The following is a 25,484-nucleotide window of genomic DNA, read 5'->3' as shown; positions in this document are numbered from 1 at the left end:
CCCCCCGGGGCAGCGTGGCCGCTCCAGCCAAGCTCCTGCGGTTGCTCAGCACGCAGCACAGCTGTCACGCACATGCAAGAAAGCTAAGAGGAGCTTAAATCCCCTCGGGTGCACCGATCAACTGAGGCAGGGGCAATATTCGGAGAGGAACTCAAGGTAAACCTGCAGCACTACCACCCCTTGCAGCCACCACACAGCGGCAGGTGCTTGGGGACTGTTGATGATGCTGGAAAAGCTGCCGAAGACATTGGACATCGTCATCCTGCTTCAGAAAATAAACAGATAAATGTCACTTGCTGTCCAAGTGCTATCAGCACAGACGCTGTTGTCAATAAATCAGAAGTATCTAGGAACAGCTTGAACAACTTTTATTTTTTTTTAAAGTGCTTAAAACGTAAATAACAAGCTCTTTATAAACATTAGTTGCAACTATTAAAACATGAAACACACAGAACCTACTTCCTGCATACATGAAGTACAGGGAAATCAACAACTCCAAAACCCTGACACTTATCTCTCCCATTTTGGGATGTTTTTCCACCCCACGTTTATAACACAAAACACACGGCGGTTTCTTCACAGACAAGTCGTAAGGCTGAGTCTATGTGACACTTCCGTATCCACATCCCTTCAGGTTTGTTCCAGTTTAAGGATATACCTTGTTGGTTCTTCTGGCCCATGACTCTGGGCCAGAAGGGCCAGTCAAGGCAAAAATAATTCACTTGGCCAGAGTTCTTTAAAAGCAAGAAACCCAGTTGTGGGCTGACAACAAAAGCAGAGCACAGCTGTGAGCAACAGCACCCTGTGGAAGACCTTGTAAAACAGCTTGAGCGTGGAAAGAGAAAGACAGACCAGGAGGCAAAAACATAGAGTAATTGTTATGGCTGTGTTTAAAACGGAACCAGTGAAAAGCTGCTGCTGGCCCATCAAAACCTTTTCAGCTGCTTGGTTCAGCAAAGATCAAAAGACCGCGGAGTGTTACCCTGCACACTGAACAGAAGTGCTGCTCGCCTCCCTGTTTTTGCAAATAAATCGCTAAATATGGAGACTGGACATGAGCAACGTGAGAACATTTCCCCCACTCCTTTTTCTCATCCCCCCCTCAGTGAGAAAATATCTAGCTCCTCAAAACCATTTCCCTCTGGTACCTTAGAGGTTTTAACAAAAAAATTATACAGCCTCCAGCTTCAGTGCTATTGCGTGGTGTAGCCAAGCTTGCTCGCTCTTACGCAGAGAATAAAAACTGTGTGGTGGGGGGGAAAACCCCCCACATTTGCAGGCCAGAAGGGTGGAGAAACAGAGAACGAAGACAGAAGCATCTTTAAGATGCCTTTTCCTAAGCACGGGTTGTCATTTGTAGATACCTCTGGACTTCTAAACACTCGAGGACAGACATGAAACATCAGGGCAGCCTTGGCTGTTGTCACTGCTTGTTTTTTTCTGTAGCCCCCCCTCAACCCCGTCTCACGTGCGATGCCAAGGTACCTGTGCAGTACCCCCTCCTTGGCCTTTGGAGATGTTCTGCTATCGCAAAGTGAAGGCAAAAGCATTTTAGCTCTGCTTGCTCCAGCCTCCTCCAAGACAGCATGGGCTCCTGCGGTGGAAGGCAGTTCAGGGACTGCGTTGCTCCGCTGTGACGGAGGCAGGTCATGGGAGGAAGCACGTATTGCTGAAAAGGCCATACACCCAATACAGCCTGCTGTAGCTCTGAGATTATATATTCAAGTGCAAAACATTCAAGCTTTGGACTAAAAAAAAAGGCAGAGCTGACTAAGGCAGAAGGGGGATTAGGGAGGCGGTGAAACGCGATGGAAGAGGAGGGGGAGAAGGCCGGGAGGAGGTGCAGCAAGATCCTTATAAACATTGGCACTTGTGTGTGGGGAGCAGCTACAATGCCGATTGCTGCTGGGGGAGAAGTCTCAGGAAGTAGCCCCTGGCTCTATTGTGAGATTTTGGCTCTCGGTCTCTCCCTTGCTAACGTCCACCTGATGTAAGCCTTCACCTTCACCGCTCAGCATCCCTGCCCGTCTGCAGGGCTGCCCCTTCTCCCAGCCCTTCTTCCAGTGCCACACGCCGCTCTTCTGACACTGGACCGCTTTCTAGCTGTCCACAACTCCTCCCTGCCTGCTTTCAGGTAAAAGGGAGAGCTTCTCCACAAGAGACAGGCACCTGGAAAGGGAATCTAGTTCTCAGGCCACAGGATCTTTTGATTATATAGGCAGAGAGAGGTTTCTGGTACTTTCTAAAATGGGAGAAACACCTTCCCTCAGACCCTCAGACCCTTACGTCTTACACTGGAAACAAAGTCCCCACACCTGAGACACAAAGAGGAAGGAAGAACATGAAGACACAGGTAGAGAAGTGCAAAACCCCACATTACTTCCTCCTAGGGGCAAAGGCAGGTAGGAACGAAAGGCTCGTGGCTGGTACCTTCCCAGGTAACAAGTCCTCCTCCTCACACGATGGTCTACAGGCTAGATACGACCAAACATTGCCAATGATGGCAACACCAAATCTCCTTTTCTCCTGATAGCTCTCACCCCGACAGCCTGCTTCCCCAACCTCAGACTTCGAGCGTGACCCAGTACTGCCCTTTATCCAGCTGTATTTTGTCTTGGAACATTTGGCCTGCTCTTCCCCCAATGTCTTCTCTTAATGTCTCGACCTCCCACGTCACACAAGCTGCCCATGCAGAGCTCCTGCCAAAGACCAAAAGCAACCCGCACACAGGGGTGGGAAGGCTCCGCTGTCTGTGTTTAAAAATAAACTCACCTCGTTCAGATTAGCAGGCAAACAGAAGAGGAAGTTGCCCAAGACAGGTTGCGTTGAACTGAGAATTGGATTTCAGAACCTTTTTTGGTAGGAAACTGCTATTGTCCTATTGCAAAAGGCACGATTTTTCAAAGTCATGGTACACATTGAAGCAAGGAAGGAGAAAAGAATATGAAGGTTTTAAAAAAGAGGTCTACAGGAGAGAGAAGATGCCTTACATGTCAAGACAGCTCAAGTCCCACACCAACTGACCCTCTGCCTGCATGGGCACCTTCTCTAGCCAAAATCCAAGCAGACCAAGAGAGGGAGCAACATCCTTTCTATACCCTTCCACAGCACCTCCAAATCAAAAGCTGCGCTGTACTCCAGCGCAGCCAGGAGCATTGCTCACCATCCTCAGGCTAGCATCATATACAGTTGTTAAACCACGTAAATCAGAGGCTTTTAGATGGTCACTCAACAGTTAGCAGCAAGAAGCATTCAACTCCCGAGAGAGCTGGCCTCCAATGCTTAAGGGTGGGTCCAAGCTGCCAGAGGCCTGTGCAGATTGCAATACAAGTGGAGCGGTGTTTGGCACTAATACTGGCTCGAAGGGGGTCTGCGACGATTACTGAATTGCTAGCTTTGAGAGGGTGTTTGATGGATGCCTGACCTAGCAGGATGTCATGCATAGTGGTGGCCGGGTGGTCATACATCCTTCTCTGCACACGAGCTTCGGTCCCGATGGCATTTTCCTGTTGCACGGAGAAAGACAATGCAAAGTCAATGGTGGGGTGTGGCCAGTGGAAAGCAATTCCTCTGTGGACACAGGAAAGGGGGAGTGTAATACTGAGTAGAAAATTCAGCTGTGATTTATACATACAAGAGTCGCCCCCAGGGCACACTGGTGCCAGCCAGCCCAGTGCCGGGTTGGGTGGTGTGCGAGAAGATCTCCTGCAGTACTGATGGTGCACAAACCATCACTGGCCCTTCTCCCGTATTGCTAGTTCAGTTTTGAGCTGGGTAACGGAGGCAGCATCACAACTCTGCATGCGCGCAGCAAAGGAACCAACACCGCTCATGATCAGGCAGTGACGTCGGCTTGAGTCCTTTACGGCCTCCGACTCCAGCGCTGTCGCTTTATGTAGCGTCTCCCATACAGTCAGCTACTGGCACAACTTGGAGCTGGCTCTTCAGACGGAGACCCTTTATTTGGGGGTACAACATATGGGGCAGGAAGGGAAAGAGGCATCCAACAGTAGTCCCTTCCCCTAGCTGCCCTGCCGAGCAGGCTCAGCAAACAGTAACATGCTGGTAGACCCTTACTGAGTTTAAGCATCCCTGATGTCACCAACCTATTTAACACCATCCATCAGCCAGGGTACAGCACTTCAGAGATAAGAGATGTGGAAGAGTGTGGGCAGAAGAGCAGCAGTAGCAGGATGAAGACATGGGTGAGGTGGTTGGTTTCCAGCTCTCAAATGTCCATGGACCACTTAAAGCATTGGCAGGATGAGTGCCTGAGAAGATGCCACTTGGTCACACAGACAGGAACCTAAGGAGGCATCTGCCTCATGTGGAAGGCTCTGCTCCTCCCCATAGGGTGGATGACAGCCCATCACCCTATAGTTCCCTGGAGCCAGAGGTGGGACAAGCTTGGGCTGGGAAGGAGCAGATAACCTTTCCTGCTAAACTCTGGGAACAGAAGCCACTGGAGCCCTCTTGTAAGAGGAGGGGGGAGTGCAGGGATGTTTGCAGCGTGTTTATTGGAGAAGTGCTCTAGGCAAGTGATGCTGGTCTCTGGGGAGATGTTACTTGGTCTTGCTTTCCCCCAGCGGGATCTGGAGGAGCGTGGGAGACTGTTCCATGATGCGCACCAGCAGCTGGTCAATGTAGTTCTCCAGTTCATGGATGTGCTCCTCCTTCTTGCTCAGCTCTTTCTCTCTCTGCAGCAGAAGCTGGATGAGTTCATCGTGGGTCAAGTGATAATACTTGGCTGACTGGTCCGGTACAGTAGGATCCTGTGGTAGAAACCAAGAGGAACATTCAGCAAATCACATGAAAACCGCTGCTCCCTTTAGCGTTTGCAAAATGCAGCGACAGCTGAAGCAATCATATTTTCTACATCTGTCTGCTTTCTAAATCTGACCTGATGAGCCTGAGACATTGTGCAGCTATCACATCCTGTCTTTACAAAACAGCTTTCCCATGTGCCATGCAGTCACCCAAGAATACTGGAGACAGAACAACTGCCCAGACACCCAGGCCAATGCAGCCTCCTCCATATGGTTAGAGGTGACCATGGAGCACTTCTACCAGCTGGGTGAATCACTTAGCAGGGTTTCCCCAAAGACTGTGTCAAACCTCTCTCCCCCGACAATCAAAAGCTAAGGGTGTGGGCACAACAGAGCCCATTAGCCTGGCATAATGAGGCCTGCCATTAGCTACTCCCCCTTTCTGAGGCTTCCCCCTCCCCCAGTCCTCCAGCAGCAGGCCTGGATGATGGCAGGAGAGGAGAAATAAAAGCTGAAAAACCCTTCAGGATGAGAGCGCCGGGGGTGTTGGGTCTCCCAGAAGAGCTGGGGCTGCCAGACAGGCTGAAGCAGCACAGGGGAGCAGGACCCAGACAGACCTCATCCCAGAAAAGTTGAGATGCTCATAACCCACAACATGAACTACCTGCAGCACCACAAAGGGCTTGCTGGGTGCAGCAGGGTTGTACTTGTCCTTCCACTCAGGTGAACCCCAGCAGCAGCATTTTACATATTGAGTTGAGGAGGCAGAAGAAGTGGCAGCAGACCAAGGGAAGGAGAAGGCACCCCCGTGAGACTGTGCCTTCAGACGTATCACACAGGTATTTTGCTTGCCTCAACATGCCAGTGTTTGAAATACAGCCAGGCAAGCAGCATTTGAGCAAGGCTCCAGGAAGTACTTTCCCTCTGCTTCCACCAGGAGAAAAAACCCTTCAGGCCTTCAATCAGGCAGCTATCACATCCTCCACCTTTCATTTCTTGCAGATAACCAGGCATTGGCTCACACACTGTACAATAAAAACCCCAAACCAAAGCAAGCAATGGGAGAAGAGCGATGGGGAGAGACGGTCCAGAAACCAGGTCATGGGGGAAGGGAGGCCAGTGGGAGGCTGGGCAACCAGGATCAAGGATGTCAGGGTTAATATACATGGTTCCGCTCTCACTGTGGCAGGAACCCTTTCTACCTCCTCCAACACCAGTTCTCTGCACTTCTGTCACCAGCTCTAGAACACCTCGAGCTGGTGGGAACACTGCTCTCACCTCAGTGGTAGGTTCCTACCTTTAACTTCTTTGAGTCTGTTTTCTCCGGGTGAGAAGACGGGGCCACAGGCTGGACACTGCTCGTGGTGACTGTCTTCAGCTTCTCCAGGCCATTGCTCAAAGCAGTCGTCAGGCTGGACCTGTGCTGCTGCTTCTTCTCACTGGAGACCTCTTGCACCACAGCGCTGATGGGTTTCACTGGGTGAGGACTAAGGAGAACAAAGAGGTTGGACAGTTAACACCCTCCCAAGCTGGGGAGTGATGCTGCTGGCTCTCCCTATGGTTTTTATGGGGATAGGACCCACTTATCAAATTTAGTCAGCTCCACACAACTAAATCCTCCGTGTCTGTGTTGCTCAAAGCTCACCTGCTTCAAGGAGAGCCAGCATCCTGCAGAGCAGGCAGCCCACAGCACTCTCCAGCACCGTTTCCACCCAAAGATGAGATAAGGAGCCCCACAACATGTGTTTGGCTGAGATACAGAACGGATCCCTGTGCCCACACCTATACCGCTCAGCCCACACTGGGAGTGCTGTGGGTCAAAACTCCCAGCTGCCAGGCATTAGTATAGCTGGGGAAATTTAACCCAGGTCCAGTATAAACAGAGGCTGCTACATCCACTGCCCAGAGGCACATTTTGCTGCCCAGGAGCCCCCAGATCAGTGTCTGGGGTCACCACTGATGCTTCAGGGATGCTCCTGCACCACTGTGCATCAGTTCCTGCACTGCCGCAGCCCAAGAAATGGGCTCCACCTGCCTAGAAGACACCACCGAATTTGTCCCCCTCCTTCATTTATTTTTGCCTCACTCTTCACCCAGAAGATTGACTCTGGGCTTAAACAAAGTATGTTTGCTTTTCAGCATGATGGAAAGAGAAGTGACCTGATGCTACCTTCCTGGAAGGACAGACCTGTGCACCGTATTTGGGATGAAAAGATCTTAAAATCTACCCAGGAGCTCTGCAAAGCCTCTGTGCTCATCAGATGCAGCAGCTGCCCTGCAAAGGGTGATAATCCCAACTGCTGTGCATCCAAACAACGCTGCAGGGGAAGGGGGACATCTTGCTTGCAGGAGCTCTCAAGCAAGGCGGGCAAGCGCAGCCTCTCTTTACTAATGGGGACCTCAGAGTGTTGGTAGGACAGGTTGTGGGAGGAGAAATAACACCCACAGTCACCGTGTGAGCTGTTAGCTGGGCTGGGACAGACCCCTCTCAAGTCCAGCTTGTGCTCTAAGCACTCGACTGTGCTTTGTTTCCATTTTGGAAGCAGAGCAGGCGGCTTTCAACCCTGCTCCAGGTCAGAGATGATGGGTGAGGCTGGGACCTCACCCATCAGGTGAGGTAGCATCACATAAGGCATCAGGTAGGCGGCCCAAGTCCTCAAGGCTGGTGTCCTCGTGCCTTGTCAGTGGTGACGGGATGAGGACGTACCAAGTAGTTTCCCCATTGTGCTGACAGGGCATGTCTAGAAGTCCTCTTCAACCACGATGATGCCCCTGTCATCCATTTGCTGGATGAGGACAGCAATGGTAGCCACTGACCAGCTCCAACAAGCCAAAGGGTCAACACCCCTTGTCAGAGCTGTCCAAGGATGTGGACAGAGCCCAGGTTCCTGGGCAGCTTGAAATGATGGAGAGGGATCCCACGAACCTAAGTGGGAGTCCACTGACAGCGTTAGGAGTTGGAGAAGTTGCTGTTCTGCGCATCAGCCTCAAGCACTCTCCACTGTGGATTAAACCCTTCACCAGCAGAGCTACAAACACCATGATACCACGTTACAAGGGGTCCAGCAGTTGTCCGTTTGTTACGATGTAAACTGGGGTGAGGGTGAACTGGACCGGAGGCCATACCCAGATCCTGAAAAATTGCTCATTCCCAAGTCCTTTAAAAAAAACACAAGTAATGACTTTGCTTGCTTGAACCGCTGCTGGCCTCCTTCCTAGCCCCAAAGGAGTGGGGTTCACTGCAGGATCTGGGGAACGCAGCTCTACTACCACTGTAGGACTTCTACCATTCCTCAAAACACAGTGTCTGGGAAGGAGAGTGGCTGGGGAGCCACCAGCACTGCTCATCACAGCCATATCTGAAGACAAGCAGCCCCAAATGCCACTGTCACCTCATGCATCCCCACAGCATCCCCACAGCCAGCACAGAGACTAAGACCAGAGTACGGCTGCAGAAGCAGAAGACTGACAGCCCTAAGCAAGAGGTCTGCAGGCCACTGGCTGGCCACCATGAACACTCAAACCATTTTAAACCTTGGATGGGGACCTCTTTTGGACCAAACTTACCAAGGCCACTCTACAGAATGAAAACCAGCAACAGCTGTGGGATAGCTTGAATGCATTTTGAAAGCAGGGGGACATTTCCCACTGTAAGTCTGGTTACACGCAGCCTTCAGCCCCATTGCCAGTGGAAACACATTAATTTAGCAGAGCTGGAAAAGGTATTTAAAAAAAAAATCATTATCCCATTCTTTCCCACTGAGAGGGTAGTGTGTGTAGGGCTCCTGCTGAGCAAAGCAGGGGCTCTGCCCCCATCAGCTTGTCATTCTGAGAGGTTCCAAAAGTAAGAGGCATTCCTCCACCTGCGTCCTGCCCTGGGATGCTCGGCACTGCGTACTTCCAGGGGAGCAGAGGTTGCTTCACGTCTCAGCCACATCTGAAGTCCTGATGGCTCTGCCAAGATGCTGGACCTGTTTCCATCCGCCGGTCAATGAATGTGAAGTTGAGAGTAGAATTAGTTGCTGACACTGACAGCCTGCCTAATCCAGTACTGCGTCTCTCAGTGGACATAAGTCTACGATGAAGCTTAACACATCCAAGATGAAACACCTCAGAGTGACAGTGGCACAGCCCTGGTCCCTCTCTCTGAGCAAGCTTGTGTCACAACACAGCTTTCACCGATGCTCCTGAGGTCATTGCTGAGCCAAGTGAAAACACAGGGAGATTCCCCTACAGCAACTCAGAAATTAAGTTTTTATCAACCCATTAAAACGCTTCTCACAGAGAACAAGACAACAAATGCAAGGAAATCAGTCTCTCGTGGGTAAGCTGCTGTGCCTGCAGCAGCACACAGCACCTGAGGGCCAGGCCTCCATGAAGAAAGGGTCTATGGGAGGAAAGGGAATGACTGAACTCAGGGGCAGTAGCATTTCTCCCAGGTCTGTCTGTGGATGTGGCAAGCCACTCTCCGAGCTCCAAGGGCTCCACAGGGAATATATTCAGATCACAGAGACTAGCATTTAACCTGAAACCTCATTTTCAGAAGAGGACGATTCTGCTGCACTCCTGACACTGGGAAGGTGCAGAGCTGCATGTGCCAATACCACCTCAGCACCTGCGATGTCCCCAGTCCTGTCATGCACAAGTGCCAGGACATGCTACAATGGTCACACATCTGAATTCCCGATTGATGGGCAAGGAGCTGCACAACTGCTGGGCTCTCCAAGGCAGTGGAGTCCCCAGAGCACTGTCACGGGCTGTCCTTTAGGTCCCACCTGTACCAGGGGATGTGACCAGAGACACCTTCCCAGCGGTGAAAGCACCATCCCACCCTTCCCCAAAGAGCCGAAAGGGGAGCCTCCGTACACTTGACTGTTGCAACTGATGCTCCAAGCACTCACCTTACCCCAGCAGCACTGGTTTTGTGGTGAGAGCCCTCCCTCGCTGCAGGCAAGCGGGAAAGGATCTGCAAATGCAATCCCAACACGTGCTCTTCTGGACTCTGAATTCCCTGGCTGTATCTTCAAACCTGGCACACAAGAAGCTGTTCCAGGAGGGCACAACCGCCCAGCTCACTGTGACCAGGCGGTGCCCCAGCCAGACTAGGCGGGAGGTGCTGGTGTCACTCAGATATACAAGTCTACCATTTGACTTGCCATCTTGAATAAGATGGCCAGCAGAGAGCCACCTTTTTTCTACCGTATCTTTTCTTTGTCTATGTGCCACTGACCAGCCTAATAGATGATTCAAGAAAAGGCAAGCATCACCACGGGGACCTGGAAAAGAGCCCTTCCACCTTGCCTCTCGCCCCCATGACAATTAGTCACATCTCCCCAACCTTACAAAGTAGTGCAGATCCTCAGAGCCTTCCACAGAGACCTCAGTAAGTCTTCAAAGGTTCTTCAATCACAGCAGCAAGCATCCAAAACATCCATGTTTTACAGGTAGAGAAACCAGACCAGAGATGTTCAAGGACTTCTCAGATGCATCTCATGGCAGAAGCCAGCACTGACATGATGACCAGCTCTAGGTCCAAGGCCACTTTCCTCCCATGAGCCAGTCAGCCCTTGGATGGATGCACAGTCAAGCCCGAAGATGACTGTGAGCACATACCATTGACAAAGAGAGCCCTGGGACTACACTTTTCTCATTGCTTGATTTTACCCTTTGGGATTGCAGGACACTTCTCTTTCCATGAAACGTAACAAACATTACCAAAATTCAGGAGGTTTCTGTATACCCTCTGTCTGCAAATTTTGAACAAGGTTATTTGTTGGAGGATAAATAATCCAATTAAGAATGATTTGAGGATCTGGCCTCAATATAGAAAAAAAAAAAATCGGCTAACAGAGCCATCTCTTGCTGGTCTTTGCTCCCAAGGTCATTTTGCACATCAAACCCACGCTCGAGCCAAGGAGGGATCCCCATGCAGAAGGGCTGGAGCTTAGCTGAGTTCTGCTGTCCCCATCCTCCTGCCCTCTCTCGCCCCAGGGCCATGACCAATATTACTCTTGGGCCAGACGGGATTTTATCATTTCAGTGCCCCTACAAAGCTCCATTTGCCTTCTGTCACAGAAGTGAGGCTGATCAAATAAATCAGTGCTAGAAGACCCAGGTCCCCACATAAACCATAAGAGTTTGATCCTTGATATGCTGGGCAGACAGAGCCCATGACAATCTCCTGCTCAGGCAGACCAGGGGAAGGTGTACCAGGAAAACTAGATAAACTGAAGGACACAGAGCAAGACACCATGCCCTAAACTCAGCATCTTTCTCTGCTTCACGGCATTTCTACAGGCCCAAGACTGACGTGGGAAGAACAGCCCCTTCGTTCCCCTGATGCACCACCACAGTACCCCCCTTCCCATTCCTGTTATCCTCCAGGCTAAATCCCACTTGCTTCATAACCGATGGGCATCTCAGCAGGAGGGAGGGGAGAACGGCATTTTGCCACCGTCCTGGTGAAACTGCTTTTTTTTTTTTGGCTATGGAGAGAAGGTTTTTAGTACCTGATGGTCATTTAAAAAGGAAAGAAACCAAAGCTGAATTAATGAAAAGGGAAGGGGCGGTAGCTGTGCACATGCCATGAAGGAACTCATGAGAGCATTAACGGCTGGAAGCTCTCCTGGCAGACATGGAAAAGGCACCTATTTTGCAAGCACAGGGAAGATGATGGAGCCAAAATTAGCATCGAGTGAAATGCGGATGCAGTTCTGCTGTGGCTGAATTTTCAGCTGGGGCAGGTCTTGGATGCATCAAACTGTTTGCCCTAGTTTAGGGCAAACACAGGACACCAGTGGCCATTCCCTACCATGATCCGAGAGAGCTAAGGCTTCAAGCTCTTCAGGCTGGACTCTCTGGGACCACGGGAAGGTGAGGGAGACAGGACCTGCAGCAACACGTGGAGCGGCCTCCTTGGAGTCAGCGCAACCGTGAGCTGCTGACACTGAGCCGGGGTCAGTCTTATCGGTCCCCCGATAAGAGCAGAAGGGAGACAGGGTTCACCCCTACCAAATAACACACCCTTCGCCTTCCCCGGAGTGCTCACCTGGTCGTCTGCTGGAAAAAGGGCTTCTCAGCTGGCTGTGTCTCCCTGGGCAAAACCACGAGTGCTGAAGCTTGTGTGTCACCGGACTGCGGCAAAGGGCAGGGCTGGGCGGCTGCGCGGCTGGTCGCGGCAGAGACCCCACTGCTCGCGGGGCACGCAACAGGGGAAGGGAAATCAAACTGTTTAGGGTTAGTTGCAGCCACAAGGAAAGGGGTGGAGAAGGCCAAGGGCTGGCTGTCATGCAGGAAAGGAGGCTTGCCTAGCAGGTCCCTGGGGAGGTTAGTGGACTGGAAGCCTTGCCCAAGGGCTTCCTCGTGGAGGTTGGTGAAGCTGAAGCCTCCCTGACCGAGCCTTTCGGGCAGCACAGCTTGAACAGGGAGGGGGTCTGGTGACTTCTCCACAAAGGGATTGCTTGGGGCGTTTGGGCTGAGTGCCGGAGCAAAGGGATTTCTTGGGGCTGAAGCGTCCTGCTCATGCCTCTCCTCTGCCCTATCTGGCTTCCAGAAATCGGCCTTCTTGAAGTCTATCCTACTGTCTGTGGAGCATCGGTGCCACGGCCCCTTGGGCTCGCTGGCAGGGGCTCTGCCCTGCTCTGCCTCCCGGGGAGGGCTGGCCACTGCCACAGAGGTGCAAGGCTCGGGCTGGCCTCCCGCTCGCCCAGAGAGGCCGGCCACCGGCCCGTGCCACCCCTCACCATCACCCCATGCCAGCTCCGGCTGGGGTGGACTCTCCCCACGCGCTAACCTTTGGGGTCGTGCCGCCGGGCCGAGACCCGCAGGGTGACCGGCTGCCTCCTGTTCTTCCAGAGCCGTCCAGAAGATTTCCGGCTGGCCCAGGTCTAGCTTGGAAGGTAGGTCTAGTCCTGGCATACTGAGCTCCTCAGGGAACGGCTCCTGTTTGGAGGCCACCTCCTGCTCAGCACCGTCTGCGGTCCCCATCAGAGGAGATACAGCTTGCTGGCTCCAGCTCTCCTTAGCACCCGACTGGCCTAATCCATCTAGGGAAAACTTCGATGGGCAAGTTTCGAACTGCTCAGCCACATCCATCTCATTCATCTCTGACTGGTCTTCCCCTAAAGAGGTGTCCCCTTTTGCCAGCTCACTAGCTCTCGCCTCCAAATTAGCAGCTGAGTCTGTAGCATCAGATTCAGCATCCTCAGGGACTGGAAACTCGCTCCCTGCTTCAGCTACGTCCACTCCCAGTGCAGGAGGGCTGGGAGACACCGGGATAGAGGGCTCGCTGCTCAGACGACTCCTTGGCAGCTCTATGTCTGTGTTTGGGCCCTCCACATCTTCCCATCGCTCCTCGCTGCCTTGCTGCCTCGGCTGTGGGTCGCAAGCATCCTCCTCCTCAGCGTTCCCTCCGCCACCTGCAGCTGCAAACCACCTTGGAGGTTTGGGGGGCGGCGCGGCCGAGCCGGCCGCTGTCTCCTCCCTCTCTCGGGTACCTGTCCACGGAGAGAGGACGACGTGCCTCTCACGGATGTCAGAGCTGAGTTTTACACGGCTTTCACTGGCCTCGAGCCGCATGCTAGCCTGGAGCCGGTAGACTGAAGTCCGTATGTCGAAAGCTTCCTCCTCACTACCAGCAACCTGGGGCTCCGTCCCTGGCTCGGGGGCCACGGGGAACTGTCGTGCTGCCACATCTGTGAGCACCCGCGGGGGCACGGCAGCCACATTGCTGCCTGGCAGGGTTTCAGAGGCAAGCTCGGGGGCAAAGGTGCTTCTGGGCAACATGCAAGTGGCAGCGCGAGATCCGCTTTTTGCTTCAAAGGCACCTTCACTGAGGAAGGCTGGCCGCGGGCCAAATGTGCTCTCCTGATCCACGCGATCCTGCTCAGCCATGCTTCGGGCGCTCTCTGACAGGTCAGGAGCGGTTTCGGTGGCTATGGTCATCCATCCATTTGTCCCTGCACTAGAGAGTTCCTCCTCATTACTGTCCCCTTCCTCCCTAGCACTATTTTCAGCAGTTAGTTGTGTTGAAGTCTCTTTTTCCCTGGGATTTCCCGATGCAAACGCAGCTGTCCAAACTGTAGGCGTGCTGCTTTTCCTCCTCCTTCCCATTGACCCCGCAGACACAGGGCTCAGCACATCCTCTATCACGGTTGCTTCCTGGGTTGTGCTCACCAAGTTTGCCCCCACGTCTAAACCAGAGAAGTTTGTCCAAGACCGCAGAGTTGTGGGCATTTCACTGCTGATTTGTGAATCGGCCTTTTCAAATACCTTCGTCCCCTTCTCGCGAGCTGGCTCAGCCAATCTTTCTGTTGGGCTGGCTGCATCAGGATCATCGATAAAAGCCATGCCCTCTGCTGCCACCGAAGCAAAGAAGTTTTCCTTCTTCAGTTCTGGTTTGAGCCTGCTGGTCGCAAAGGCATCGAAGGTATCGTCCCACTCTGAGAGGGGAGGAGGGACGGCAGGTTTCTCATCTGGAGGAGGAAGGTCTCCTTGTGATGGGGGAGTAGTTTCTGGAACAGGGACACAAACGCTTTTGGCTGGAGACTCCCTCTCCGGGTCTTTATGTCTTAGGGAGGCAGAGGGACTGCAATCCTCAGAGGAATAAAAGTTCCCAGCGACCTCTGTTGAAGCATGCGGCCCAGACGAGAAACTAGAGAAAAAGTGAGTAGGTGAAGGAGAATTTAGTACCTGGTCAGCGAGGAGGTCCTCAAAGAAGGGATTGCTCTGCAGGGAGTTGAGGAATGGGTTGGTAGGGGACAAGCATCCGGACTGACTGTCTCCAATAGCGGGAGAGAGGTTAGCGCTTGGCATGCTAGCGAGATGGGCTACAGCGGCAGGAGGAAACTGGGCAGGGGAGCAGGGAGGAAAATGAGAAGGAGCATCTGAGCTGGTTTCTACCTGAGGAGACACTTCCAGGCTGTGGAGGGAAGACAAAACAGTCCTCCTGGTTAATGCTGTGACAGTGCTGTAAGCATACACCACACACACCACAAACGCTTCGGTTCAAAGCAATGCAATGACCAAATACATACTCGTCTCTCTTGTTAGGCAGAGCAATGATTATGGAGTCAAGGCGTGGAAAGGGCATGCACGACAAAAAGGAAAGGGCAGCCCTTTTTCTAAAACAGTCCTCCAAATTTCCCCTTTCTGCCTTAGCAAGCCCTAAGACTCAGGAGCCTCAGAGGTTTTTCTCACCTCCTGCAGCCCAAGGACTCAGCCCATTTTTTTTTTTGTCCCGATGTTGGTGCATACCAAGGGCAGGCTGCGCACGAGGAGCCGGGCTGGGCTCTTGGATCAGGATTACGTGAGCCAGTAAGAGCACGCAGGAGTAAGTCTTTCCCAGTTTACCCCAGCACCTCGTTACTTGTTTGGCAACATACCAGGATGACAGCAGACGCGGTGCTCCCTCTCGGACACGATGGAGGGTAGCGCAGCTGCGGGTGGCCAAGGAACAAGAGCCAAGCAGGAGGGAGCACATGGCCAGGATGTGGCCCTGGCTCCACTCTTGACTCTGCCCAGCCTACCTGCATGCCCTTTGTCATGTCGCTTCTAGCCTGAGATCCCGAGATGCCTGAAACCATCTTGGGAGAAAGGGATTCAACACATCTCAAATTCAGACTGTCAGTCTCTTGCACCTCACCCCAAGTCAGGCAGCCAGTCCTTTGCTGCCTTTTCAAGAGGGACTACACTAACCTTTCTTTGGGATTTCATTGATCTTCTTCTGAGAACTCCTCCAGCAATGAGCATCACCACCCCCAAGGAAGACTTGCCAGGCCAGGGCTGGCCATCTTGGAGGTTTTCACATCACAAAGGGTGCGGTGTAGACACCCCATGTCCCAACCGCTGCCCCGACTGCCACACTCACTCGTCCTGACCCCCCATTCCTTTGACTCACCCCTGCCAGGAGCAATCCTGTCCCCAGGATGGAAGCACCCGGCACCAGCACATGGAGCTGCACTGCCCTGTAACCAAGCCGGCAGGATTACTTCCTTCTGCATCAGCCATGACAGCCAAGCTTCAAAGAGACCCCAGTCTTGGTTTGGGAGAAATATAGACATTGGTCAGCCAGTACTGGGCATATCAAAGTTTAACGAGGAATGAATAAAGTAATTCTTTGCCAATATGCACAGGGTATGTCCAGCCCTGGAGCTACATCACGGTATTTCCTTGCCTCACCTGAGCTGCTGGTAGGGGTCACGGGCAGCACTGGAAGATCATGGTCAATGCGCTGTCAAATGGCAAAGTTGCTTGGACAACTATTTTCATCTGTCATTATGGATGCACAAAAAGCCTTAGACACATTTTAAAGAGCAAAAATGCCATCTTGAGGCAAAAGTTAACTATGTGTGAAGGTGCAGTCAGCATCGGTTGCTTTTAAAGAAGGCAGGGTTACATGCCGGCAGCGCGCCTTGAACCATGAGTGATGCACAGACGGGCAGGAGCCCATGCACACTGCAGCAGAATGGTAGGACCCACTTCTCCCCACTCCTGGCAGCTTCAAAGCCCCCCCTCACGCATCATCTTCTGAGCAGCTACCTTGGAAAGGTGCCTATTTATGCAATCAATTCCAAAGTCCCCCCATCCTGGTTTTCAGGTAGGTAACACACACAGCAAGTGGCCAAGCATGATGGGCTCAAGTCCAGCACCCATCAGACACTACGCCAGATACTACTTAGCAGAACTAGTAGTTTAGGCACAAAAAAAGCCCCAAAACCTTCGTTTCCACTCAAACCTGCAGCTCACTTGATGCTACGGGCAGAGACAGCTCGTGGGTGCCCTCTCCTGCTGTCACTAAGCAGCAGTGGTGGCTGTGGCACAGGTGCCCATCCCCGTCCCCACACAGCCCGGCCGTGCTCCACCATATCTCTGTGTCCTCTCCCCACTCAGACCACCAGCATGTAGCAGGATGGAAAATCCATTGCGGGCAGCCGGGCACACACCTCCATAGAAGATAACTCTGAGCAGCCCAACTCTTCCTGGGTGTTCTGAGCTCTCAGTGAGCACAGAAAATCTCCCGAAGTGATGGGAGAAGCTGATGGAGAAGGTGATGGACCTTTAGGCACAAACCACCCCAGAGAGACCAGCAGCTGCTCTCTGCTTTGGAAGCCAACCTCTCTGGGCATACTGTGACCTGGGGATCAGAATGTGGTTGGTGTGATCCACATCTGAACCCTGCCTCCAGCGCAAGACTTGCTCCAGACCGTTCACTGGACATCCTCACTGTTCTGTAAAAGACCATCCATGAGGCGGCAGCAGCACAACATGACGGTGTTTGCGCAAGGAGACAGGGCAGCCCATCTCTCAAGGCTATGGCTCGTATTTAGAGTCCCTCAATTCTCCTGGTTTTCTGAATGCAGAAGGTGCAGACAAATGCCTGCAGCTGCTGGGTGGCTCCACGCTCCTCAGCTGAACACACACACTGGAGCACAGGCTCCTGTTCGCTGCCACTTGCTGCAAAATGACCTTTTTCCCTAATCACCCTCAAATTTAAGCTCTCCAGAAGAGAAGCACAGCTGCTTATGACCCAGGGTCCAGCTGGGTGAGTTCACAAGATCCACAAATGGGTTTTATCTGTGGTGGAACAAGGCAAAACACAAATTTCCAGCTGGAAAGGGAAGGTGGCAAGGTTCAACCTGAAACACCACCATCTCAGGGTGGCTGCAAACAGCACACGCCACTGCCCTACCTCTGCTTGCTCCTGCGATTGCTCCTTCTCACTGGCACTTGCTTTAATGTTTTCATCCAGATAAGGTCCCTCATTTGAGATTCTGCTTAAACAGCTTTTAGTGCTGAGTAAGAGCAACCCAGGCCTGATCCAGCCAGCTCTGCTGGGCTCTAGCACTAAATGGCTACAGAGCATTAATCAGCTTCAGGCTCCTAATGAGTGCTCACTGCTAACGACCTTGACAGCTGCCAGAAGACTGAGTGGTTCAAGTTCCTGCCCCAGGGGATGGCTGATGCCAGAGCAGCCCCTCACCCAGGCAGACATGATGGGCAGTGCCCCAAATTGCACCGATCCCCACCCACACAGGTGGAGGAACAGCTTCGAGGTCTCTTCAAACCCACCCAAGAAGACCCTGTCTTCCTTTCCCGTCATGATGGGGCTCACAGCGTGCCAAACCTGCTGAGAACCTGGTCCCAGCCCCGAGGTGCTGCCCATGCGGTCTGGGCCACCAGGAATCGGGATGGTGCTTTCAGCAAGCCCCTGATTGCCCCATGCCCGTCGTGATCTACACATCAGTGTCAGGATGCAACAAAAGGAAGGTTGCGTTTTGTCTGGGAAACAAGGTGGGTGAACATGAATCTTTGAGAGAAGGAAATCAGAAGCGATGTAGCTTTTGGCTCTGGTGCAAGAGGACCCAAATCTCTCCCCTGCCAGGCAGTGGTCCTGTATCATCCTCCCCCAACATGTGCAGCCCAAGCCAAGCTAAAGATACAAAGACAGAACTTAAATCCATCTTTTTTTTGGTTGGATTTTTGTTTCCTTCTTCCAAAACCCCCTACTGAAGTTTCCTTTCCATTGCCTGTCCTCATTCCTGTTGGGATCCACTAAGGCTTGCTCAGGTGCTGCACAAACCACTCTCAGCCACAAACTCCTGGCAGCAGAGCCCACATCTTTTCCCTGGGTTTTCAAAGCACAAACTGCACCGTAGCTGTTCAACCCCTTTCCTCGGGACAAGCATCCCCTGTTTTGGTTACCAGCCTGGCACTGGCAGCAGACCTGCTCTCCCCATGAATAACCCACCCCTCAAAAAGCCCTGTTTCCCCTCCCTGATGAAGGATGCTGGAAGTGCTCAGCAAAACAAGGAGCTGAGGACGGCGTATTCCTCTAGAGGGAAACCTCCGCTTGCAGCAGCCTGATTGAAGATCTTTGCTGCATTGAAACGCTGACTCACCCTCCTCCTCCCATACCCCAGCGCCAGCCAAAATAAATAGCAGGTACCTTTCTGCCCTCATTTATTTGTTTGGCAGCACTTCACAGATGCGTTTTTTAGCCTCTCAGCAGAAAAAAAAAAAAAAAAAAAGAAAAGAAAACATTGCTGAGTAACCCCCTGACGGAAAGTCTATTTGAAACAGCTTGTTCCATGCAGGGAGATTTTTCCCTACAGATCGCAGCCTGAATTTCAGGCTGAAGGCAGCCACCCCAGCTCTGCAGTCACAGAGCACTGTCCCCAGCCATCGCAGCCCATCTGCAAGAGGGTGGGTTACTCTGCACCGTGAAGATAAAGAAAACAGCACATGCGCTGAAAAAGCAGGAGTTCAGGGATGGCAGGGCTCAAATCCAGCCGTAACGTGCCGAGGTTAAGAGCTGCGCTGAAGCTCAAGTGGAAAATCTCTCCTAGGAGGGCTGGATCCAGGGGAGTGCCGTGACCCTACCACTCACAAGCTGCTTTTTGCAGCATTTCCCCATAGACAGGTACACAGCTGGGGCTCACTGTAAGTGAGCCAGGGAGAGTGGAAAACCAGCAGGACTGGGGTGCCGGAGGCCCCAACAGCAGCTTCAAAGCCTGGCAGGGATCAGGAATTTCCTCCCACTGGTGCGAACAAGGCTGGCACAGCAGGATTTGTGCAAAAAGGGGTTGGGAAGAGATAGGTAGGGCAGCCCAGGACATTTTTGTATAGGGAGGGAACCCAAGTGGGAAGGAGTCAGAATATATGCAAATGCTGCTTTTAAATAGCAATTTTGGAGCTGAGAGCAAGGGGGTTAGCTATCTGTGCAATAATCACTTTGCTTTCCCCTTGGTCCTCACCTGCCCATCATCCCAATTAAAATGGAGAAGTCCTGCTTTATAGAGAATTGCCCCAAAACCACAGGAATAAAAAAAAAAAAATAGCAGAGAGAGGATCTGGGCAGTAGGAGCCCAGTTACTGCCCAGTTAGATGCAAACTGCTAACCACAATACCTGCTTTTAGGGGTGGGAGTGGGGCTGTGCTCTACCTGGACAGCTACAAAGCAGATTTATCTCACCAGGGCTGAGCGGGTGCCAGCTTAGGATCCGGTTCACCATCCTGCTTCACGTCCATCCCTGGGAAATGCAGGCTCAGCAGGTAGAAGGAAGGCAGAGGCATTTTAAGAGCCATTTTTCACCCTTGCAGGCTCCCCACACTCCTCCTGCCAGAGGGAAAATGTCTAGCTCCATCCCTGATCACTTTTACCCTGTGACTGATCTAATGCAGGCATGCAGTTTTGCAGCTCATGTGGATACAAGACCTGTGCCAGAGATGTTACCCTGATGGCTCCTGCGACAGACTCATCTGCAGCATCCCTGTTATCCATGACACCCCAGTTCTCACGACACAGTGCTCCTCTTCATCAAACTCTGCAGCCTCCCAGGTTCTGCTGTGAAAGCTGCCGTTAACAGTGCTTTGCAGGGGGCTGTCACACACAGTGTTCAATCCCACTGACAAGCTCACCTGGTCCATCTGCGCCGCTCCCCACTGCCAGCCTGTCAGAGGACCGTACTCCAATCATTCAAAACCTCCTTCCCATTTCCAGCATTTAGGAAGTGTACTTTTCAGGAGTATATGATGAAGAATGAGGAATTCGTGTCAATATTTGGCCTCACTGCTGGATATAAGGGTATGGACTATGGAAAGAGGAGCGACAACCAAGGTGGGGAGCGATTTTACGTTTTCTGCCCGTGAAAGCAGCGACAGAGGGAAGGGGCTTTAACCAGCAATTACTTTTACAAGAGAGACCGCAATTTCTCTTTTTTTCTATTGCCAAGCATGAGATGCAGCCTCATTTTATCATCCCAATTCACAGTGGAGGAAGCAGGACCTGTGGAGCTCTGATAACATTGTAGGAAACCCTCAAAACAGTCAAACCAATTGTTTTAGCCCCAGGCCTTGCCTCAAATAAACCTGCTGAGCTTCTTCCTTACATACAACTGCTTGACCACACAACCTTAAAAACAACAAACCCCAAACAGTCTTTTATTCAGGTCTCCAAAGAGCAGACACTATCTTCCTACTGCTTCTATTCAAGTCAGTATCAAAGCCCAGTAGCTGCCATGGATTAGCAAAGCCGGGGCCAAAAAGCACAGCCTTTGGGACCTGCTTCTCCATCAAGCCAGTGAACAAGCATGTAAATAAGGGCTGAAGTCAGAAATGTCCAGCCCTCTCCTCGGGTAAGAGCGCAGACAGGTTTGCAGCTCGCAAGGCAGTGCCAGCTCACGCGTGCTTGTCAATGGCTCAGCAAAAACCACCCATAGCAGAACAGAAAACCTTTTTATAGAGCTGAAGTTAAAACCAGCCGAAAGTCAGCGGCTTCCTTATTTTAGAAAGGGTGTGGTTTTGCAAGAGCAAGTGGTTAAAGACAGGCTGTGCCAAACTTGTCTTAGCTGCAGGCTAATTTAAACCTTAACTGTAAAGCACCTTTCTAATTACAGACCTTTTAACTAATTACAGGTTGAGTTTTTCGGTCTTGCAAAGGTGACTGCTTTTGATGTTCTCTCCCCACGTTCAGCTCCGGGTGAAACTTGACCTATCCACGGTGGGCAAAAAGGTGAGAAAATGCTGCTTGCTCAGCTGATAGGAGCTGCAAAACTGAAGTTTCCAGAACCAGGAGAGCGGGAAGAAAAAAATCCTTTCTGCAGATAAGTCAAAGACTTAAAACTGCTCAATTCAAAGGCTGGTTCTCTTTAGAAAGCAAAAGTTAATCCATCTTCAGCTCTAGAAGTTACACTGGTAACTGAATAGCTCCTCCAGATGCAGACGGACATCCACAGAACACCCACATATAAGCACTGCTAACTTTTCAGTCACACGGTTGAGAGACCATACGCATTTGATTATCACAATACAGATGGCACCAGACTGCATGTTCAACCTGACACCGTCAAGACCTAATAAGCTCTTCAACAGCTTTGACTTGAATCAGTGGCATGGTCCACAAGGTCATTCAGTGTAAAGAAGGAGAATAAAATCAGAAAAGTTAGAGTTCTGTATCATCAGAATAAGTAATGATGTTGTAATTAATGGTCAGAAAAATGAGGAACCAGGAAAGCCAGACTAGAGACCGTCCATCTCCCTGTGATGATGGAAAGGCCATTTTTGCATCAAATGAGACTCAGTCACCATCTCCTAACACCCAGCCTGGGACATATGCTAGGACAAATGCTTCCTGTAATGTTCCCCAAAGGTGTTCATCTACCCCAGTCCCTGAAGCCCCAGGCACTGGGCTTCCCCCTTCCAGCCAGGCAGCTCTAGCACTTCACCACCTCCCTTAGAGACTTCCAATGTTTACCTTAAATCTCCCTTGCTACAGTTTAAGCTCATTACTTCCCATTTTCAAATTGCAAACTGCAATTAGAGCCCATTCAGATGCTTATAAACGCCCCAAAAGGGGCCCCTGTTAATTTGTTCCCTCCAGTCTGTGCTGCTTCAAAGCGATTCCTATTTTTGGGAGAGAAAACCCCAGCCAGAGAAGCTGCTGTCACACAGCTCATTCAAGTTTCTCCTTACAAGACAGCCGTCCACGGATGGGGTCCTCAGCGTGCCACAGCAAACCAACTCTAAACCAAGCTTAGCTTCAGCTTAGCTTGAAATTAAACTGTGAGGACTGAAGTAGATTAAAAAAAACCCACAGAGTGAAAACCCTCTGGGAAAGGCATAACGCTGGGAATGGGTCCTGCAGCTGTCATTTAAAAAACAGGCAGAGGGTTGTTAGAAACCAGCAGTGTTTAAGGCCATCTCTGCACTCATGGCGATTATCCGCTGGGTTGGATGCTACAGGTGCTCGGGAGCTGATTTACAGCCAGATCAGAGTCCCTGCCTTGAAGACAGCCACATCCATCAGAGCAGTGGGGCAGGCACAGCTCACACATCAGGTTGTAACACATGGCCCGTGTCTGCCTCCTTCCTAGAACTGCAAAGCAGGAGGAAACTGGCAGGTTTCTCACACGGTTATTGAGGAAAAGGCTCCAGAGGGAGATGCAGAGGGCATCTCCCATCCCATCACATGCGTACATTGTAAGCTCACAGTACTTCCCTGGCTGGCTCAGGCAGCTTGTGGAGTCACTGCCTGAATACAGCAGAATTGTTAATGGGTTTATTTTTCATACGGTATCTTTTCTATTCTAAGACTTAAATCAAACAGCAGGTTTATTATCACAAAATGAAAAGAAAAAATTAAAAGAACAATCTTGAGTGGTAATATTCTGTCCTTCCTCAATCACAGCATTCAGAGACCAGAGTCCTTTGGTCTCATCCAGAAACAAACCTCGCACTGAGATGTGACACCAAATAACTACCGGGGTTTCAAGCCTCCTGGAAATGAAAGACCCGTACGTAGAAATGCAGCCACAGCAGTCCCAAGACCTCGTGTTCATCTCTCTTGCTGCCAGAGCAGCTCGAGGACAGAGAGCTCATATCGTGCCTGGTCCTTCCCTTCCCCATCACCTCCCTTATGCAAGCCAGCCTTCGCTCCCCAACGAAAGGCTTCAGGGGAAAGAGCTCCAGGCCCTGCGAGATGGGGTATTCGTGACTCAGGGGAGCAGCTCCCCACCTGCCTCGGTGTCCCCAGCCTTGCCCATGCAGCTGGGAGCGCTGGCAGCGGGCAGGACTGAGCCTTACCAGCCCTTGCAGCTCCCCTCCCATCCTCGCACCGACAGCTCGTGCTCCTCTTGAGGGACCATGTGTGCCACAAAGCACAAGGACACGTGGCCTTGGGTCCTTGGGAAGGGGGGTGACAGCACATTCTTGCCTCTGTTGGCCTTAAAGACCACTATGAGCACGACAGCTTCTTGTGGAGTGAGAAGAGGAGGACTTTTGGGGCCGCCCCTGTTCTGAAGCCACACTAAGCGATGTGCTCACTCCCTCACTTATGTCTGAGCAGTGCTTTAAAAGCAGTTTAACCTGTGGGGGAATCTGGTTAGGTTGAATAAACCATGAGTGCCTTCCTCATTAAGGGAGGCTTAGACTCAATTAAAATCCTTGTGCTTAATAAATTAGGTTAAAGTCAGCCCAGATTAGAAAATCCCTATAATAAATCAAGCCTGCAGATTCAACCAGCTCTCGACTGCTAGTTATTTTCTCTGGCTGCTTTTAACCCCATTTTCTCCCTCTCACTGGGTGATGATAAAACCACACCGGGCTCTCGGTTGACCTCTGGACCCCCAGCTCAGCTGCTGGGGGCTACAGGGATGGATGCGGGCACCGTCACAATAAAGCCCGCACAGAAACAGCACGAACGCCAAGTTGTGTGTGCCACAAATACAGTGCTGAGGATTTGGAGGGATGAATCATCACACAAAGCGAGAACAATTAGAGATTCATAATCGGGAGAAGGCAAGGCTGGGGTGGGATGGGAAGAGGAAAGAGCAGGGCTGGGATTAGTTACTTCAGAAATATTAATAATATCTTGTTACCGAAGTACTGTGCCCCCAGGCCAGACCAGCGACGTAGAGGGGGTGGGAAGTTAATAAAAAAAAAAAAAATGTGATTACATGTCATTATGTCCCACATCCTACGCTGATTGCCAGGGAAGCTTTTTTAGCTAATTAAAGGATAATGATCCTTTACTTTGAGGCCACGGAAACACTTGGCATGACCACAGTGAACCTCACCTCTGCAGAGGGAAACATCTCCCTCTCCATGAAGGGGATTCCTGCCTTCCCCAACTGGGAAACATGGCCCAGGAGGGCAAATGGAGTTGGTTCATGGCAGAAGGCAGGGGAGGATCCAGGAAAAAATCACCCTCCCTTTGAGACCTTTAAGACCAAGGAAGCATTTCCCCCGCTATCATCTTGTCTGAGCAATGGGGACCGGTCCTCCGCTGATGCTGGAGAGCATTTAACAGCACAGCCGTTGAAGACAGGAGGCTGGGGCAGCTAGTTAATGGCCCAGATGTCAACGCACCCATTTCACTGACCTGGGTTTCTGAGGGGACTCTTTGGCCTCCTTTGAACCGAACCAGCCACTGGTTTTATTCCTCTCATCTCCCCCTGCCGTGGCATGGGCGGACGAGCTGTGGGAGGGTCCCACTTTCTCCCCCTGGCCTTTGCTCCCCGCGTCACTCTTGTTGCCCCCGTGGTGGAAGAGGCTGCCCTTTGCTTTCTTGTCCTCCTTCTTCATTTCCTCGGGTTGTTTGTCCTTCGTCATTTCCGAGGAGAAGACCATGGGTGTTGCAGCTTGAGTCGGCTTGTTCTCTACGCGACTGTTTTCTTCCATCTTGGCTCTGCCCAGATGGTTACTGAGAGTGACGGCTTTCGTGGAGACCTTGAGCTCTTCTTGCAAGGCTAAGCTGGGAGGAGACGGGATGAATCTGGGCTCGTCTCTCTGCTGCGTCCTCTCAAAGTTGCTGACCCCCCAAGGCACCTCGTGGGAGTCGGGATGGAGGGGAGTGAAGCCAAAGCCCTCCTCCGACCGTCTGGGGACACTGGGCACGGACAGCGGCGCAGAGCTCTGCGGGACAGACAAGGGACTCTTTGGTGCAGGCTCGTCGCTGTAAACGTGGCTCCCATTGATGCAGAGAGAAGACCGGGACACAGGGTCATTCTTTGGCTTCAGGCTTTGGATTGCTTTGGGCTCCAGGACCGGGCTGACTTGGGAGACATCATCACTGAATGCTCTCTTGTGGGTCAGCTTTGGAGACGGCAAGTAGTCTTTCACTGGGGGGAAATAAAACACAAAACAGAGGTGAGGCCATCTGAGTAACAGGCACAGGTACGACAAGCATCGTTATCTTATACTTGCAAATACTAAAGAGCTCTG

General features: G+C 51.7%; 1 protein-coding gene across 4 annotated transcripts in view; it reads right to left on the bottom strand.

Moving 5' to 3' along the window:
* Nucleotides 1-347: 347 nt before the first annotated feature.
* The window catches only part of RAB11FIP5 (RAB11 family interacting protein 5), a 44,415-nt gene continuing 19,278 nt past the window's right edge, over nt 348-25,484 (bottom strand). Inside the window, exons 3-7 of one of the 4 annotated variants that reach the window (XM_069797150.1) lie at nt 24,643-25,381; nt 12,559-14,418; nt 11,815-11,955; nt 6,064-6,253; nt 348-4,772 (exon numbers count right to left, since the gene is read on the bottom strand). In XM_069797150.1, coding sequence (XP_069653251.1) covers nt 4,563-4,772; nt 6,064-6,253; nt 11,815-11,955; nt 12,559-14,418; nt 24,643-25,381 — 3,140 coding nt within the window. In that variant the 3' untranslated portion in view covers nt 348-4,562. Of the gene's footprint in view, nt 4,773-6,063; nt 6,254-11,814; nt 14,419-24,642; nt 25,382-25,484 lie in introns of all 4 variants that reach the window. The other 3 variants (XM_069797138.1, XM_069797158.1, XM_069797166.1) reach the window with 3 other exon arrangements.

The sequence above is a fragment of the Haliaeetus albicilla genome, chromosome 1, assembly GCF_947461875.1.
Source record: "Haliaeetus albicilla chromosome 1, bHalAlb1.1, whole genome shotgun sequence".
NCBI lineage: Eukaryota > Metazoa > Chordata > Aves > Accipitriformes > Accipitridae > Haliaeetus > Haliaeetus albicilla.
This window is presented reverse-complemented; position numbering and strand designations above follow the sequence as displayed.